This window comes from Haliaeetus albicilla, chromosome Z (assembly GCF_947461875.1).
Source record: "Haliaeetus albicilla chromosome Z, bHalAlb1.1, whole genome shotgun sequence".
Classification (NCBI taxonomy): domain Eukaryota; kingdom Metazoa; phylum Chordata; class Aves; order Accipitriformes; family Accipitridae; genus Haliaeetus; species Haliaeetus albicilla.
In genome coordinates this window covers 61,499,872-61,517,662 of record NC_091516.1, presented here as the reverse complement: position 1 = coordinate 61,517,662, position 17,791 = coordinate 61,499,872, and the positions used below count along the sequence as shown (strand labels likewise).

Here is a 17,791-nt window from a genome sequence, read left to right as displayed (position 1 = left end):
CACAACGCCTAGGAGAATCTCAGTCTGCCTGCACTGATTTCAGTGGAAAAAGGTCGATTTGCACCTATGGGATAAGTTTGTATGCATTCTTATTCAGTGTCACATAGGAAATCTGTGTCCCTACCAGCTTCACCCATGTTTCTAAATACTGGCAGCTATGTCTCCATCCCTTTCCACTTTAGCAAGTTGTTGTTAATACCACTTCTAAAAGGAACTGAAGAAGAGATTCACAAAAAAAAAAAAAAACCACAAGATGTCTTGTCAAAGTAGGGTAACCTAGTGCTGTATCTGCCCAACTTGTTTTAATGGTGAGGGTAGGCTGACACAAAGGAAGCAGAAACTGAGGAAGTGAACCAGGAGAGGAGAATAAAGGCAGCATAAACAAGTAAAAACAAAAGAGCAAGTAGCCAGAAAGTAAGAAAATATAAATCAAATCAGTTGCTGGGTGTGCATGTGCAAGTGCACATGTGCATGCATTAGAAGGAAACTTTCTCTGGATGACCAAACCAAATTCATGACAAACATTCTACAGTTTTAAGCTGGTGCACAAAAAATAGTGCTCTTATGATCACCCCAAATTACAAGGAGTCTACTTGCTTATAACCTTACTCACATCAACATCAGTTGCCTCACACCACGTATACTCACCGTGTTTTCATTGTCATAAATTATTAACTAATGTCCAGTTCATTTGAAAGAAAAAGGACTTCTTTCTTCCCCTGTATTTTGCTGTTGCTGACTTCTATGCACTCCCATTTTACAGTCTTTTCCTGGATCATATAGCGAGCAAAATGTACCAGGATACAGAATATGTATCCTGAAAATGCTGCTTAGTGATTAACTTGGGAAGAAAAGAAATATACCAGTAAACCCCACCTCACCCAGCTCCACAATGTAATTTCAGCAGACAGCACAGCAGAATAATTCAGATGTCTTTATCAGCAAAGTATAAATGTATGTGGATCTACTAATGTTCCCCAGGGATAGGGAAGCAAAAGAAGCCACCTTCCTGTTGACTTCTAAATTCATTAAGTAGGAGTATGACAATGACTGACCTCAGTGACAAATTATTTTTTCACTTCACTAGGTATTTTTAAAATTTTCCTGGGAAGAAAAGTCAAGATAAAACAATATTTTTTGAAAGCATTCTTCCTGAATGACAACATGAGGGGGAATATCAATCCAGTATCAGATTGTTCCATTTCAGCAGAACTAAATATTTTGTTTCAAAATGTTTTGCGTTTTTTAAGTTTTTTTATTGATTTGGAGAAAATATTAAATGGATTGGAGCAGAACTTTCCAACAGTTCATTTTAAAACCACTGGAATTAAGCCACTTCAACTCAGGGATGAGGGAGTTGCCTTTAAGAGAGAAAAACAGCGGTTCAACAAGCCACCACAAATTTGAGACCATTAAGTATTCACATACTTCAGGAGAGCAAAATCTTCCTTTTTCCATCTGCAACAACTTGAGGCTGTGATACTTTTGCCTCCCTCTAATGAAAAGCATTATCAGCAAGTGCCACACATCTTTCATCCTTGCACAATTAGAAAGTGGGTAAAAATTTCCCAGGTGGGTGCCTTAAGTTAGACCCCTGCATGTATATTTAGACACATGAATTTCACAAGCAACTCGCGCTGTCAAGCCCCTGAAAGGAGCAATCCGTCCCTCCCTCCTCCCTGGCTGCTCACTGTCACCTTCTTCTCGCCCTCTGCCTTGTGATCGAACAAGCAGTAATGAAGTCCAGGGCTGAGCAGGGCTGGGAAAGAGCGAAAATATGTCCCTTTGGCTTGGATCAAGGCACTGATCCTTCACTTGAGGAGTGGTGGCAGAAAGGCAGGAGCAAGCAGCCATGGGTGAGGAAAGTACTGGGCAATGCTGAATTGTCACATTCAAAAAAATATGGTCCAACAAGCTGTGAGAAGCTACAGTTCTTTCTGTAGACGAGTTTTAGGTAAGTATCCATGCTCAAAAGTGTTCATCTTAGCTCATATTACAGGATGGAGGTTTTTTGGTCAAAAGTGAGAAAATAAAGATGGTGGTACATGGAAAAATAGAGGGAGAGAGGGAATATTACTGCACCTGCATAAACCATGTCAATAAAAGGAGGTTTGAGTTAAAGTAATGGAGAATCTAACCCGGCTTAAAGTGTATCCTAAATCACAATCAACACACCTTAAGGAGTGAGTGCCATTAGGTCTCACCAAGAGAAATGAGAGTACTGAATGCTTACTGCCTAGCAAGATAAGTTTGTTTTCTGAGCAGCCTGTGTATTTTATTACCTGAAGCCTCTGGGGTCCCCAGTATCATGCGGTAACAGTAGAAAGCATGGATAGGTATCCCAAAGTTTTACTGTCAGGAATGGGCAAAGTACTGGTTCAAGAGAAACCCCTAACACAACTGGCTGACTGCCAGCTTCCAACAACTATTTCCAGTTTCATTGTCTGGAGTACAGAAGCATTAGAAGACACCTATTCCTCCAATTATTACTGCACATTTACGGTTATATCCCGTACTGTGATTTCTAAAATGGAAGTGCATATCTGAGAGGTGCTACAGAATTGGGGTGAAGGCATACCGAGGTGTATTTTTAGTCAATCTGTACATGCTTTTGCAGAAATGGATAATAAGAGAATTACTGTGTCTCTTTTAAATAGATGTCTGGTTTACAAATCATTCACGTACCCTTCATGTGCTAGGAAACCGGTTGTGAATAACAAGAGTGAAAGTTGTTCCTGATGACATTTGAAATGCTACTTCATACCTAGGAAACAATGGCTTACTGAAATAATTTTTACATGTTTTATTTTTGTGTGTATGTGCATGTCTGTATGTCTTCCACAGGCTGGAACAAGAAATACAGAAATTAGAAAGTGAGGAATCCCAAATATCTGCCAAAGAACAAATCATTTTGGAGAAACTGAAGGAGACTGAGAAATCCTTCGACAACTTGCAAAAGGTATTAAAAAAAAAAAAGGCACTCAAGCACAGATTGAAACCAAGGTAGACTCTTAGCATTGTTTGAAAGCAGCAGCTATAATTCATGCACTTACGGGAAGATTGAGGGCAGCTGCAGAGCACGTAGCTCAAACCAGGATGAACAAGACTAGAAAAGATACAGAGGCGTCAAATCTATTTTGACTGGGTTATTTGGATTTCCCCTTCCCACTCCAGCTTTCTTTGAAAGGGGATTTCAGAGACTATGTCCCTAGCTTATCTGCAGGGAAACAATGTGAGCTTTCAGCCCCACTGAAAGATGTCAGCAGGATCCTGAAAGGCATCTCAAACTTCCCTGCTCCCAGTGGCACCCAGAGATAGTGGCATTCACCACAAGTACTTCTGAACATTACAGCTTGCAACAAACAGCAGTGTTCTCCTTTTAGTTACACCATGTCCTCTCCCTCAGCCCCTAATGGCACCTAAGCATGAGGAGCCACATCCCTAGTTACCCATTTAAAAATTACAAAGAACCATAAAAGCGAGCCTAGCATAAAAATCAAGACTTCATTAAAATTATACTCACATATAAAAGGTTTAACCAAATGTCTTATTTTTTCCCTTCGCAGAATTTCTCACACCAGGATGGTGGTAAGTGCCTTTTTATTACTGTATAGCTTTGGATTTAACAAGAGTTGTTACTATAGCTTTGTTGTAAAGGTTTACAGCATGGGAGTTGTTCTCTTCATTATATGTTTCTGATTTATTGCTAGAGCCATAGCCTTTTTCTTTGGTATTGCTATAGTGCAAGCACAAACATCACTACTGTGGTGAAACAGTACTCCTTTGGCAGAGCTCCACCTCTTCTGTGAAGCAAGGGGAAAGAACAGCAAGGATGACTTAAAACAGACATCGTACAGCTTCTGTTATTGGCCCCTTTCACCACATGATAGCCCTGCACTGCAGACTCCTTTTCACCTCTCAGTGGTCAATCTTCTCCATTGTATGTGCTCAAGCTCTGTTCATAAACAGTTAAATACAATGAGGACTATTCCTAATATACAGGAACAACTATTAAAATTAGATTACTTCACTGATGAATGATACTCTCTGTGTGATGATTCTTACAGAAGGAAAACCTTGCATGGGTGGATGAGGATGTAATAATTCCTACTTTGTACACTCAGTGTCACACTATGCATGATCAGTCTAAATACTAAGCTATAAGTTGAGGTGTCTGAGTGAGCAAATAATGTGGTTGATTTCCAGGAAGTAAGAGAGACCCTTGTAGTGCTTCTCCAGGGCCCTTAGGACCCAGGAAGGATATCATGCTGATCCATCTGCAGATAAATCTGTGCTCTAGACACTCATTCTCAGTACATGTCTTTGAACTGACAAGATTCAAAATACTGAGGTCAAGACTAGCTCCTCCAGCTGCTGACAAAGCCATGCCCAACTGTATTGTGAGTACAGATGAGGGATATGTAGGATGATCCTAACATTAAAGCACTGGGACATAATGGCAGGTTAATATTTAGTATATGAGCTGACTTGGAGCTGTCATTTTGAGGTGATTAATATTACTTAGTAAGAAGGTTGTCTTTTTAACTCGAAGATTTAGTTCAGAAATTTTCACTTCTGTTAGCAATGTAATTCAAGTTTTACATTAAATGCCATTGTCAAAAAAAAAAAAAAAGTCCCAGATAGGATGCTCCATGGTAAGAACTTACTCTTCCTTCCTCCTGGAGCATTTGAAACTGGCTACTACAAAGTAAATAAAAATCCAGAATGGCAAATATTTTGTTCCTACGCAGAGTTTCACCATGGTTGTTGGTGAGTTTCCAAAAGAGGAATGGTGCCTACAGGAATTAGCACCCAAAGTGCACAGGAGCTTTTATGACTCTTGCAAGATGCAGTCTGCCTCTTCATCCACGTTGTGATAAAACAGGAACCAAAGGAAGCCCCAGCTAGCAAATACAAAGAGGTAGTGTCCCCAAGGGTATTTTCTTGTAGCAATGTAGTATTTCATTGGGTTCAAGAGGAGCCTCACTGCTCTCCAGATTTTGCCTGCTTTCAGTGGATCCCTCCGTCACAGATGAGACAGAAGCAAGGATAGCTCGTGATTTCTGAAGGGTAACAGAAAACTGCAAGATTATGCCAAAGAGAAGAGAGTGCTTCCAGAATAAATGTGCAAGCAGAGGGAGCAGGGTTATAGCTAAGTTAATCAGTACCTCTTCTCTTCCAGACCACTTCCTTTAGATATCTTGTCTCTTCCTCTCGGCAGCTGGTCCTTGTGGGCTGAGGCAGGCCCAGGTCATCCACAAAGCAGTGCAGTACTCTGCTCCTCTAGGGATGACTGAGGCTGCAAGCTGTCCTGTTAGCCCTCCCACTGTGGGTGTAATGTGACCATACATCTTCACATGGTGAAAGCTGAGCAGGTCCTCTGTTTTCTGCTCTCTGACAACAGTCTGGGAGGGTAGCTGATCAGAGCAGGAAGAAAACACGTACATTGCTAGCTGCGAGCCCTTTGGTACCATAGATTTTTCCTTCTTTCAAAAACATGTAGGACTTGCTTTGTTGCAGCAGATCAGCCATCTGGCTGGCAATCATCTGTAACACCTGCTACAGAGGAAAATGGTAGAAGCCATTGGATAATACAGGAAGGCTGTGTAAAACAGAGACACAAACTAACACCAACCTGTTGGGGCAATTTCTTCAATTGCTGCCACATCCTGAAAGACTTTGAGTCCATAAATCTCATATTAGTTTGCTCTGCATCCATCCCTTCCTTTATTCTAAACACGATGACAGAAAGTGATTTATCTCACCATTGTGTCTATGTGTGTGTTTTTGTGCCATATATATGGTGGTGACAGAGCTTTTGAGTGTGCAGAAAGCACAACTGCAGGGAGTTCAGAGTCCAGAGGGGTCCAGGTGAAGACTGCGAGGGAAGGGGAAAAGTGGTGGTGAGCACCAGTGGCTAATCAAGTGACTCTCTGTCCTTCCTACCCTTCCCAGAAAACAGCTGTGTTTGGCAATGAGCATTTCTGAGCTTGAAGTTATCCAGGCACAATAAACACAAATCCCATGTTTTCCAGGACATGAACACACTTTGCCTTCGTAGATCACTGTGTAAGAGAAAGCAGAGCAGAAATGCTGAGGCTGGGGGCTGTGGCCCTGTCACCTGCAGTTGTGCTTCTGCCAGCTCCTTGGGGGCTTGTCAGTGACAAGCTCTACATCAAACAAGGCCTGAGATGATGCTAGGAATGACATCATTTGCTGCTGCTCATGTCTGCAGTCAAAACCAGGCATGCTGTAATGAACAAATGGAAAGGAGAGAGCTCTTACTCCACATGTGCATATGTTTATGGCTCAATGTGTATATAAAACAAAAGCCACATTAAGATCTGCTGTAACTCCCTTGACTGCTGAATTTGCCTCAGGGGTAAATTCGTCCTCTGCAATCTTTGGCCATTGGTATGCAAATTACGTGCTGCTACTTCAGCCAACATACAGAAGCCACAATTGCAGTAACTCTATAGTTTGCACAAATCTATGTTTGAATTTGGTATGTATTAGCATATATTTGGCAAAAATGTGGCTCTGGAAACCTGGACCTGGCCTGGATGGTTTAGTTCCCAGCACATTGCTTAGAGAGTCTTCTGGTTTTCTCTCCTCTGATCATCACCAGCTATGCAGCCCAACAGCAAAACAGACAAGCATGTCCTCAGAGGAGTCCAGTACAGATCTTCATAGAGTGCTTTCCACATGACCTGTAAAAACTCATCAGTGATAGTTTTTCAGCTGAAGGGGTTTAGCTTTTTAATGTGATCTGCATCTATGGCTGCCACAATTACAGCACCTCTGGCCACCTGAGTAAAAACCATTGATCACTACCCTTTGAGTGCAGCTTGTTAGCCATTTTCATACCTACCCATTTCACAGACCCCTCATCCAACCTGTGTCTTGCTAGTTTGTCCAGGAGAAGACTGTGGGAAACAGTGCCAAAAGCTTTGCTGAAGTCCAAGTAAACAACATCCACTGCTCTCACCATGTCAACGGAAGATGTTATTTTGTTGTAGCACAGGTGATCAGGTTAGTCTGTCATGATTTGCCCTTGGTAAATCCATGCAGGCTTTTCCCAATCACTTGCTTCATTTGGTTTGTAATAGTTTCTAGGAGGACTCACTCCATCATTTTCCCAGGGAAAGAAGACCAATGGGCCTCTAGTTTCCTGGGTCCTCTTTTGGTTGTTTCCTGTAGATGGGTATGACATTTCCCTCTTCCAGTCATCAGGGAAATCCTCTGATGTCCGTGATTTTCAAATATTATAGTATCCTTGCAACAAAGTCAGCCACTTCTCTTAACACCCTGGGGTGGATTCCGACAAGACCCATGGATTTATGTGGGTTGAGCCCTTGCAAGAGGCTGCAGACCAGCCCTTCCTCCATTACTGGCAGGTCAACAAATGAGTTGTCTTAGCTACTTGATCTTGTGCTCTGGGGTCCAGCTACAGCAGTAAGGACAGAAGCAAAGAAGGTATTGAGAGTATCTGCCTTGTCAGCACTGTTAGTGACTAGTTTCCCTGCCCTGTTCACTAACGGGCCTATGTCCTCCCTGTGCTTCTGCTTACTCCTCATAGATATGAAGAACCATTTCTTGTTGCACTTGACATTGTTGGCCAATTTCAGTTCTAGCTGAGCCTTAGCCTTCCTGACAGCACCTCTGCCTGCCCTAGCAAGGTTCTGGTCATCCTCAATGGCTATTTGGCTGCCTTTCTGTAGCCAGCATGCTGCTTTTCTGCTTTTAATTGCACCTAAAATCTCATTGTTAAGCCAGGGTGGTCTTTTGTTCAGCCTTCTTCCTTTCCCTTTGTAGAGGATGCACTGTTCTTGTGCTTTCAGCAAGCACTCTTGAATAACTCCCAACACTCACAAGTTCCTTTGCCCTCCATGGATGCTTCCCATGGAATCCCTCGCAGCTGGGCTCTGATCATATTGAAGTTGGGTCTTCTAAAATTTGGGGTCTTTGTCCTACTACTGGTCTTCAGTGAGCTCAGCAGGATCTTAAACTCCACAACATTGTGGTCACTGTATCCAAGGCTGTCATTGGTAGTTACATTGTAAAGTAAGCCTTCTCCATTTGCAAGCAGTAAATCTAACAATGTGCTGCTCCTAATTGGCATGTCCAGCATCTATAGCAAGAAGCAGTCCGCAATGCATTTTAGGAACCTGATGGACAGCACCAATTTTTTTTTTTCCAACAAAAGTCTGGGTAATTGAAGCCACCCATGAGGACCAGGTTCTGTTGGCCCGAGACTTCCTCGAGCAACCAAAGTAAGGTTTTGTTGGCTTCATCATCCTGACTGGGAGGTCAGTAACAGATACCTAACATAAGATCCTCCTTGGTGATAATCCCCCTAAACTTGATCCAAAGGCATTCATTCAATAGAACTGGCATGGTCTCCAGAGCTCTCCTCTATACACTCAATTTTCTCTTTCACATAAAGTGCAACTCCACCTCCTCTTCTTCCCTGCCTATCTTTCTGAAAGTGTTTGTAGCCATTCACTGTGGTCTTCCCATCATGTGAGTTTTCCCACCAAGTTTCTGTGATTCCTGTGACATCTCTCAGACTGGGCACAGAGCTTTAGTTCCTCCTGCTCATTGCCCAGATTACACACATAGGTATACATGCACTTGAGGTGGCTGAACTTAGAGTTCTTGCCTTTGGAAAGTGTTGGGGAGCATTTCTTACTGCTCTGGTAGGTGCGCTTATCAACCCTGTTGCTTATGGATATACAGGTGTCAGCTGTGTACCCTACCCCCCCGCAGGTTCATTAATTTAAAGAATGATTCACTAAGAGCCAGGCTAGTCAGCTTTTAGCAAAGCTTCCTCCTTAAACCTCCATTTGTGGTCTTACAAATGTGGTGGGAGGGTTGTAATCTCTCTTCCCTCTGATGTAGCCTCATAGAGCCCCAGAGGGCTTTGCAGGTGGAATAGCTCTGCCCTGGAAGCCAGTATTTGCAGAAGACCTACCACTAATTTTAGTGGTAGTCGGACTTTTTAAAGATAATCCAGCCCTTGGAAAATGAGCTCGTCTGACATTTGGCCACAAGCCTCTGCGTGGGAGCTATTCTGAGCAGTTCTGAAGGTTTAGTTTTGTGTAAGCACCCTTGAAGGATTATCTTGTCCCATATGCTTTCCCAAGCACTTGTCTGTTTGATAATATGGAAGAGTGCCATAGTCCTAAAACACAGTTTGTTGCAAGCAGTACAAAAAGCCACAGGACATGTTTTGTGGCATCCTTAGATATTAATAACTCAGCAAAGGTTGAAATGAAGATATTGAATGTAGTCAGTTCAAACTTATATTCTGTCTTAGTTCTCATGTGAACAAAATGCTAATTTGTGTCTTATCCGCTGCTTGTAAAATTGATCTCTTATATCCTTTTTAAAGGTGCCAAATGAAACAGACCTTGTTGCCAGTGAGATAAAGGGAAATGAGCATGTTCGTTTCTTTGGGGGGGTGGACAAGACAGGAACTGGCAGAATCAACTAAGCCCCAACTTCTAGTCAAATACCTAATTTCTGACACATGGCACCACCACTTGCTTCTGAAGAAAGTACACGAGAATCCCACCACCCTCACCCTGGTGTTACCTTCTCTGGACAATGAGAGATTGTCAGGAGCCCTGAAGCTAATTTTTTAATATTTTATTCTAAGTAACATCCAGAGAAGTTTCTAAGCTGAGTCAATATTAACAACACCTAACACTTACCTAGGTATTGTCTCCTAATGCAGGAGGCAAAAAAAAACCAACTTACTAAGGTCCACAGACATGTACAACATCAAAGTGAGAGCTTCACCATCAAGCTGTACAACTGATCTTGCTAACTGCTAGATATCAGTGATGCTAGCTGCCAGGATGGTCATCTCAGTTCCTTGTACAGGCTCTGGGGAAAAACAAATGCTTGCAAAGGATTTTGCCTCCTGCAGTGCCCTTGCATGAGAATTGTACTCTAACTGTTCCTATTTATTCTCATGGACAGCTAAAGAATTAAGGATGATTAGTTAAGCAGCACAAGTCTGCATTGATTACACCCACGTGTGGACAGATAGGTCTGTCACTCAAGTCGCTGTATGAGTGTGTACTGAAACTACTACTCCAGCATTACACTCTATGGAGTGAATAATTACTAAATTTCTGCCATTTCTAGAACACGAAGTGCCTTCTTATTCTGGCCCAGAAACACAGTGCCCACTTCTTTCTTCTGAGAAATTACTTCAGTTTTCAATAATGGCCTGCTCATTTGCTGGTGATATTTCCCAGAATAACAACACCAAGCATTGTACCAATTTTTCATCAGAGGCAAGAAACCCTGCAAAAGAAAGCAGCTGTTGCTGGCCGTTGCTCAGTCAGCTGTGTCCTAAACATTTATTTCTTCTGGGCTCTACTGCTAAAAATAAAAAACTTTGAGGAAACAGTATGCATTGAAAACATAAAAGCCCATTTGCCAAGACTGCCATTTGTCCACTGAAGTATGAAATAAAATAATATTTCCATGGCTAAGTTTTTCTTCAAATTCATCTGTTACAAACTGAACTTATATACTAACTTCATGGCTTTCTGGAATGAATTTGCACTGTGCCTCTGTGCCATCCTACTCTGATGCAGGAAGGGGGAAAGGAGACCTCCTTACCTGAGTCACCTACAGTCCTCCATGGAGGGTTGGAGTGTCTTCTTGGGGACTGTGATTACTACCTTCCTGCACCCAGCAGCACTGGTGGCCGCTGCAGGATGTTAAGGCAGTAAAACCATTTCACTAATACCAGGGCCAATTTTCCTGCCAAAGGACCACACTTTGCAATTAGAGGTGGCACATCATGTCTTTGCTGAGGATGCCACCAGGTCTAGGGGTTTTTTTCTGAGAACTGTGTTAGCCCTTAGGGAATGTAATGAAAGTATCTCTGCTCACCAGATGCAGTCAACAACAGGACATTTCATTTTCTCCCTCCTTTCACCAGTTCACTTTTACAGTCTGCGCTGGTCTTCCTATCTCACCTGCTTATAACAACAAGAGGCACCAAGGAAGGCAGATTCTGCCTCCTACCTTGACACATGGACCGGGCCATACTGAGGACTTGACAACTTAAATTACATGCATTGTACCAGCAAATTACTTTTGGAGGAAAAGGAATGCTCTGTTTCACACCAGATAGGATCTTATGTTTGAACAGAAATCTAACCATTTCCATACAAAACTGAAAACATTTCCAGCTGATAGGAAAGAAAGTGATTTTTTTTTTCTTTTTTGTTTTTGTTTCGTGCCTGAACTGTAAGTTGGTTATTTGCACATCTCTCCTCTGAGCTCTGCTTTTAGCTCAGCCACTGAATCCTAGTAGAACGATACACACTGTCTAGTTATATTTAACTCAGCCACAAAACATCTCCCAGTAAATATTTGTAAATTTCTTTAGTGTCACTTCTAAAGAACATATTTAGCTTATGCTAAACAACCATAACCTCAAATGTAAAACAAGTCAGTCCTTTAAGATAGCTTTCTACTAGTTCAGGGTCTGTTAATGAATGTTAATGTTTGTTCTGCACTACAGAACTGGCAGGCACTTAATGCCTACTGAAGGTCACAATGGGCACCCTATCAGTATCTATATGTGATTTCATTATTAGCTAAATTTCAGCTTTAAGAACAAAAAGCCAAATGCTGGTTCAATAATATTGGAAAAAAACAGTGCAAAAGAGCTGGTCTTTCATCCCGTTCTGTGAACACTAGCATTTTTAGGCTTTTATATCTCTATTTGAAAAGTCAGGTATTCTGGGTATCACGTTAGGTTTGTTCCTTACCTTCCCCCTCACTCCCCGCCATTTTAAAGGTCATGGACTTGATAAATCCAGAACCTCCTGACAAATAATTTTATGCGTTCAACTGACATAAGGTTTGAGTCATCTGGACCTATTCCCTCCTGCCTCAGCTAGTCTATTGAACACCAATCACACGACAGTGACTTTGCATTTTGTTTGCTTTGATCCAATTATCTAGTACAAAGCTCCAGTAACTATTGTCAGGGCTGACAACACTCTGCTGTCTAAGCAATGAAGCCACTGGGGCTCGTAGCACGAATCTAACTGTTTCCTGTTCTCTGACACCAGATGCAGTAAATTACATTTACTCCCAGATCCCTGAACTCCCAACCCTCTATTCACGAACAGCAGAGCCAGTTCCTGGGTGGGACGGAGCAAGCAGAGTAGCTGGTAAGTCTCAAGGAACAAAGTATTATAATAACAGTCCAGTAGCCATGAACTTTTTTTGTTATAGTACCTTAATGGGTCTGGTGTCCCGATATCATTTAAATGCCAGGAAATGCCATTTGATTTGTATTTTGTAAATAAGTCAAGGCTTTTTGAGCAGCAATGAGTACTCTCAAAACAACGTAGTTGAATACGTACAAGTAGCATAGGAAACGCATCCAGTTTTTTTACATGCAACCATTCAGTTCTTTCCATCTCTGCTGATACAAATACATGGTATCTAGGCCAAGGTTTTGTCTCCTCTGTTGTACTCATGCAACTCCCATTAAGATGCGTGAGACAGACAGGCACTCACAAGACCCCATGTGGGCTTCAAAAGTTCACATCATTTTATACTTATTTGTATGCCATTCTTTCTTCTTGGGGAAAAGGTGGGGAGAATTACGGCATGTTTTGTGCTTGGAGTCATACAGAGAATTTTCTAACACTTGTTTTTCAATTGAGTATGTGTCTTAAATGTAACAACGTGATTGTTAAAAGCTGTATGTTTTTCTTACTTTCAAGATCCTTCTTTTCTAAACAATGTATTCCCTATCTCAAGATCAAATTGCTGGTGGCTACTTAGGAGGTGTCCCAAGGAGTGGGAATGAAAGGTGGCTTACTTGAAGAACAGGTTAACAAACGTAGCAAAGCAATGTCTGCAGCTAAGACACTGTACACAGCTACAGAATATGTCATATTGTTCAAAGTCCTGTTGCAAGCCATTCTAAAAGCTTCCATTCCACCAGTGCTTACCCTGATCTGTCTTAAAAGCAAGCTTTTCCCTGTGTGTTTTGTGCCATTTTGTCAACACCAAGAAAATGATAATTTCTTTCACGCTTCAGATGACCCAGAAGCCTTGTTCATGTAGTCCTTGATAAGAGTATCATGTGTGCAGTAGGTTAAAGAAAAGGCACCAGCATGTGTGCTCAAATGTAGACTGTAAGCATCCATCTTAAAACAAGCTCAAAGTCTATTAAGATTTATTTTTTTTTAAAGAACAGCCTCTGAATCCACATGACAGGCAGAAGCCAGATCCTTTCATCTGCACATCAGGATCTTGTCGTGAAGCACTGCATCACATTACACTGTGATTGAAATGTGTGCAGAAAACTTGTATTTGTGAATACAGGTTGTCATCTTCAAGTACTGCTTTCAGTTTCAACTCTATTGTCAGATAGTTTTGTATTGTTTTAATAGAGTATATTTTGCAGTAAATAAGGTCTTGTTAAATAAAGACATTTTAGAAATCAACGTTAGTTGACTTTGACAATCTGGGCTGCTAGGTTTTCCTGCAGAGAACGAACATTATGCATACAGGCAGGTAAGCCAGGTTCTGCTATTCACTTCTCCCATGGCTATGCATTTCACTAGCAAACAGCTTTCTAAGAAACTCATGTATGTTTATGCATTCACTTGCACAAGTAGCTTTAATGTGATCCCTGGGGCAGGTCATAAACCACATGTTATGCCAATATCTAAAAACACTGCTGCTGAATCATGGTAGAAGAAATGAAAAGAAAATACTGACAGTGGCAAATGCTTAAGCAAATTAGCCAAACATAAAATACACAAGGACCACACCTGTTAACTTCCTAGATCAGATCAGCCAGTAGGACAGAGTCTTCCAATCAGTGCTAGAACTTGTTGCACAAAGTCTTCCGAATAAGTAAGAAGTTACTTATCAGTACTCCATACCATAGATAAAAAGATGTATCTTACAACTCTTCTTAAATATGGCCAGGTCCACATGATTTAACTATCAGATTTTCCCTATCTGCTTCTGAATTCAGGCCCACTATACAAGCCTTCTTTTAACAGACACTACTGAATTAAATTTGTTCATCAAAACAGAGAAGGTCTGGCAGATTGCACCCTCTTTTGAACTAAAAATATGTGCAATAACATGGCACTCAACTATTTCACAGGAAAATCAGCAGCCTTTACTGAAAAGTCATGCCCCAGATAATATTTTTATTTTTTCAAAGAAAATGAAAAGCACAGGATATCTAGGGGTGCTCAGCATACTGCTTCTCACCAAGAAGGTAGCAGGTGGCCAGCTGGTGGGCCAGCAGCACCCTCTCTGCAGGGATGTGACGCTCAGGACAAATTAGGAATTTCTGCCCATCAGAGATGATTTTCTGGATGTGCTGTTATTCCCTCATAGTTCAGCTTTGCTTCAGTTCAGCTGGCTACCACTCAAACACCTGCCAGTGTGTCAGTTTTAGCATCTTCACCATAGGCTAGCCAATCTGTATTTTTACTTCTGTAATGTTGGAAGTTACTGAACAATACCTGCCTGAGCAGCCCTGGCAAGGCCAAGCAATGTTCTGAGCCCACTCACCCAAGGCCTGGGGGCCAAGCCAATAAACAAAATTCCTCTTCCTTTTCTCCTCCCCCCATCACCCCCACCCAAGAAACTGCACCCAGAAGGGAGCAAATTCCAGAGTGTTAGTGGTGGCACCTGCACCTTTTTGTTTCATTACCTCTATAAGTTGGATTAAAGGCTTCAGGGCAGAGGTACTTGCAAGAGACTTGAAGGGCACTTGCTCACCAGCTCTTGGGCTGGGACGATCCCAAGCAAGTGATCCATGCCAGCTGCTCTCTGAGCTGCACCATGGTGTCGTCTGCCACAGCAACTCAGAGCAACCTGCTTCGGGGCTTAATTGCGACTGGCCCTGGGGTGACAGTGTTTTTCTTTATTTCCAGCCTAAATCTCCCCTGTTTCAGTCCATGCTGGCTGCCTCTCAGTCTCCTGCCATACACCTCGGAGCAGAGCCCAGCTCTTGTCCCTGCAGCCTCCTGGCTGCTCAGGCTGCTGTGGGATGGCCAGGCATGAAAACTCCAGATCAAAAAACTGATATCCCTACTTCGTTGTGAAAATGGGCATCCTGTGCTCAGGGCCATGACAGCTATGCACACAGCTAGTCCATAAACCTCCCAAAGCAGTGGTAAAACACAGTCCTTAGGGATATTCCCCCAGCTTGCAATGGTCAAGGTGAGATCCCTGCTTCTGCAGCCCACTCCAGCCTGCAGCAATGCCTTGCTCTCAGAGGTAGCAATGCTCCTTCACCCACCGGCACCTCCATCCTCCAGCTCCATGCAGGTGTTTGTGTGGCATTGCACTTGACCTAACCAGCCCTGCCAGTGCTGACTGAGGTCTGGGCAAATGCACACAGCACGTAGGTGGCCAGACCCCCCATTTGGCTAGGCTGCCTACCAGACTGCACTCCCAGGGGCCAGAGGACACCACCTTGTGGGGGCCAGCACGCACCCCCTCAGAAATACATAAGTTTTCTGTCCAGAGCTATAGGGGGGTCATGATGCACATCATAAACTTCCTATCGCTGATGAAATACTTTGTTTTAAGGATACAGAAAAAAAATTTCTACTGTGTGTGAATAATAAGACTGAGGGAGTATATTGAAGCAAGAGTAGGTTTTTATATTCATGATTTTTTAAATACAAGCACACCAAGCTACAGTCGTTCTTGGGGCAAGGATATTCTGTACTCACTTGAAAATAAGTCAGGAAAAAAAGCCAACACATCAGTTTGTGGTGTTCCCAGATAAGACAAATCATGGTTATACCATTGAGGTTCACTGGTGGAAATGGTCACCGTAAGTTTCACGAACACTTGTCACTGCCTGTGGTAATTTGTAATCAAGTGTCTGTGGATGTCTGTCCAGGAACCAAATTGTTTTCATCTGCATACAAGGAATGCTTAAACAGGTGACCACTTCTGGAAAATCTGTGAGATCTTTGCACATTTTTCTTTGAAAAGCTGTCTAGTGAGATGCAATCGTATCTCAAAATAGGTGTTAGAGCAGTGTAGACTGCTTATCTATTCCTACTGTGTGGTCTCTACAATTTCCATCTTGTTACTGCGTCCTTCTTAACTGCTAGAAAAGCTTCTTTGCTATTCTAAAGCAGCATCCCTCACATGCATGTTTTTACCTGTTGTTTCATGAGGCTTTGAAAATCAGTTCATTATTACTTTCTTCTTCAACTTTGGCAATGGTGCTTAGGGCCTAATTCAAATAAATGAGGGAGCATTTCTTGGCCATTTTGTACGTTCTCTTAACCTGCAAGCAGAGGTCACTGTCAATGCCTTGGTGTGGAAGCTGAGAGACCTGCACTGCCACGCATCTGCAAGAGAAATTATCCTGTTCCTGTGTGATTTTGTTTTCCCACCGGTAGAACAGGGGTAAACAATGTTTCTTCACCTCTTTAAAATGTTTTGAATGCTACGGATGGAAGAGTTAAACAAGAACAAGCGCTGATAATAAAACAGTCTGGGTGTTACTTGCAGCAAACAAAACTTGTTACCAGCTAACTGGCAGTTTGATGGCAGAGAAGGAAAAGAGAGTAGAGAAGTTCCTGGAAATGAGTTACTCTCTGAATTTTGAGGCAAATTCAGAATGGAAATGTTGAGGGCAACCTGCATGCTGGCACCTCCCTTTGTCTAAATTACACCTAACCCAAGTGCTCCTGGCGCTCCTAGTTGATCAGAGGCAGCTCCACGCAGCATGAGCTGGAAGACTAGGTCTTGTTTGCCACAGGTATGCCTAGCCTCCAGCTGCATAAAAAGCTGTAGTGTAATAACTATCTCTGTCCACAGTGTTGCATCCCACCTCTAACGTAGAATGCTTGGCCCTTTAGAAGCAGGAGGTAGGAAAAGGGGCACCGTAGTTTTCTTTGTCTGTTTGGCAATTAACCATTCACTGGCTTTTTTTGTTGTAACATGCACTTCCTCTCTTGTTTTCATTCAAGCTTTGTGCACCATGGAAATTAATGTGGAGAAAGACAAACAGACAGGAGAGACCAAGATTGTCTCTGCTTCACCTGTTGGCCCAGATGAGGCCCATCAAAGAGGATTCAAAGTCTATGATGATGGTACCAAGGTAGTCTATGAGGTTCACTCTGGTGGCACAGTGGTAGAAAATGGAGTACATAAATTAAGCTCAAAGGACGTAGATGAACTTATGCAAAAAGCTGGACAATCAAGTGTAAAAGGAGGGTATGAAACAATGACTGTGTCAGACAGAAATGCGGTAGCCGATGGAAACCTTAGCCATATGAAGGAGCAAATGCTCTTCAAGGAGGCAAAGCTGGAAATGGTACACAAACCCAGCAAAGGGCATGCTGTGAACCCTCAGCCCCAAGACAGACCCTGCAGTGGCGAAGCCCCAGAGGCCAGCACAGATCAGCCAGTGACAATGATATTTATGGGCTACCAGAACATTGATGACGAAGAGGAGACAAAGAAAGTGCTGGGCTATGACGAGACCATCAAGGCAGAGCTGGTCCTGATCGATGAAGATGATGAGAAGTCGTTGCGGGAGAAGACAGTGACGGACGTCTCCACCATGGATGGGAATGCTGCTGAGCTGGTCTCTGGCAGGCCACTGTCAGACACGACAGAGCCCTCCTCTCCCGAGGGGAAGGAAGAGAGCCTGCCCTTGGAAGCTGCCCCAGGTACACAAAAGAAAAAGCGCTGTCAATGCTGTATTGTCATGTGAACACCTCCTTCTTCCCCGCTCCAG

At 42.7% G+C, this 17,791-nt stretch overlaps 1 protein-coding gene across 6 annotated transcripts in view; it reads left to right on the top strand.

The window, feature by feature from the left end:
- PALM2AKAP2 (PALM2 and AKAP2 fusion) overlaps positions 1 to 17,791 on the top strand; it is a 272,673-nt gene that overhangs the window by 108,580 nt on the left and 146,302 nt on the right. For 3 of the 6 annotated variants that reach the window (XM_069777054.1, XM_069777053.1, XM_069777056.1), the window contains exons 4-7: positions 2,845 to 2,959; positions 3,567 to 3,588; positions 12,108 to 12,209; positions 17,019 to 17,723. In XM_069777054.1, coding sequence (XP_069633155.1) covers positions 2,845 to 2,959; positions 3,567 to 3,588; positions 12,108 to 12,209; positions 17,019 to 17,723 — 944 coding nt within the window. The remainder of the gene's footprint in view (positions 1 to 2,844; positions 2,960 to 3,566; positions 3,589 to 12,107; positions 12,210 to 17,018; positions 17,724 to 17,791) is intronic. The other 3 variants (XM_069777055.1, XM_069777057.1, XM_069777058.1) reach the window with 3 other exon arrangements.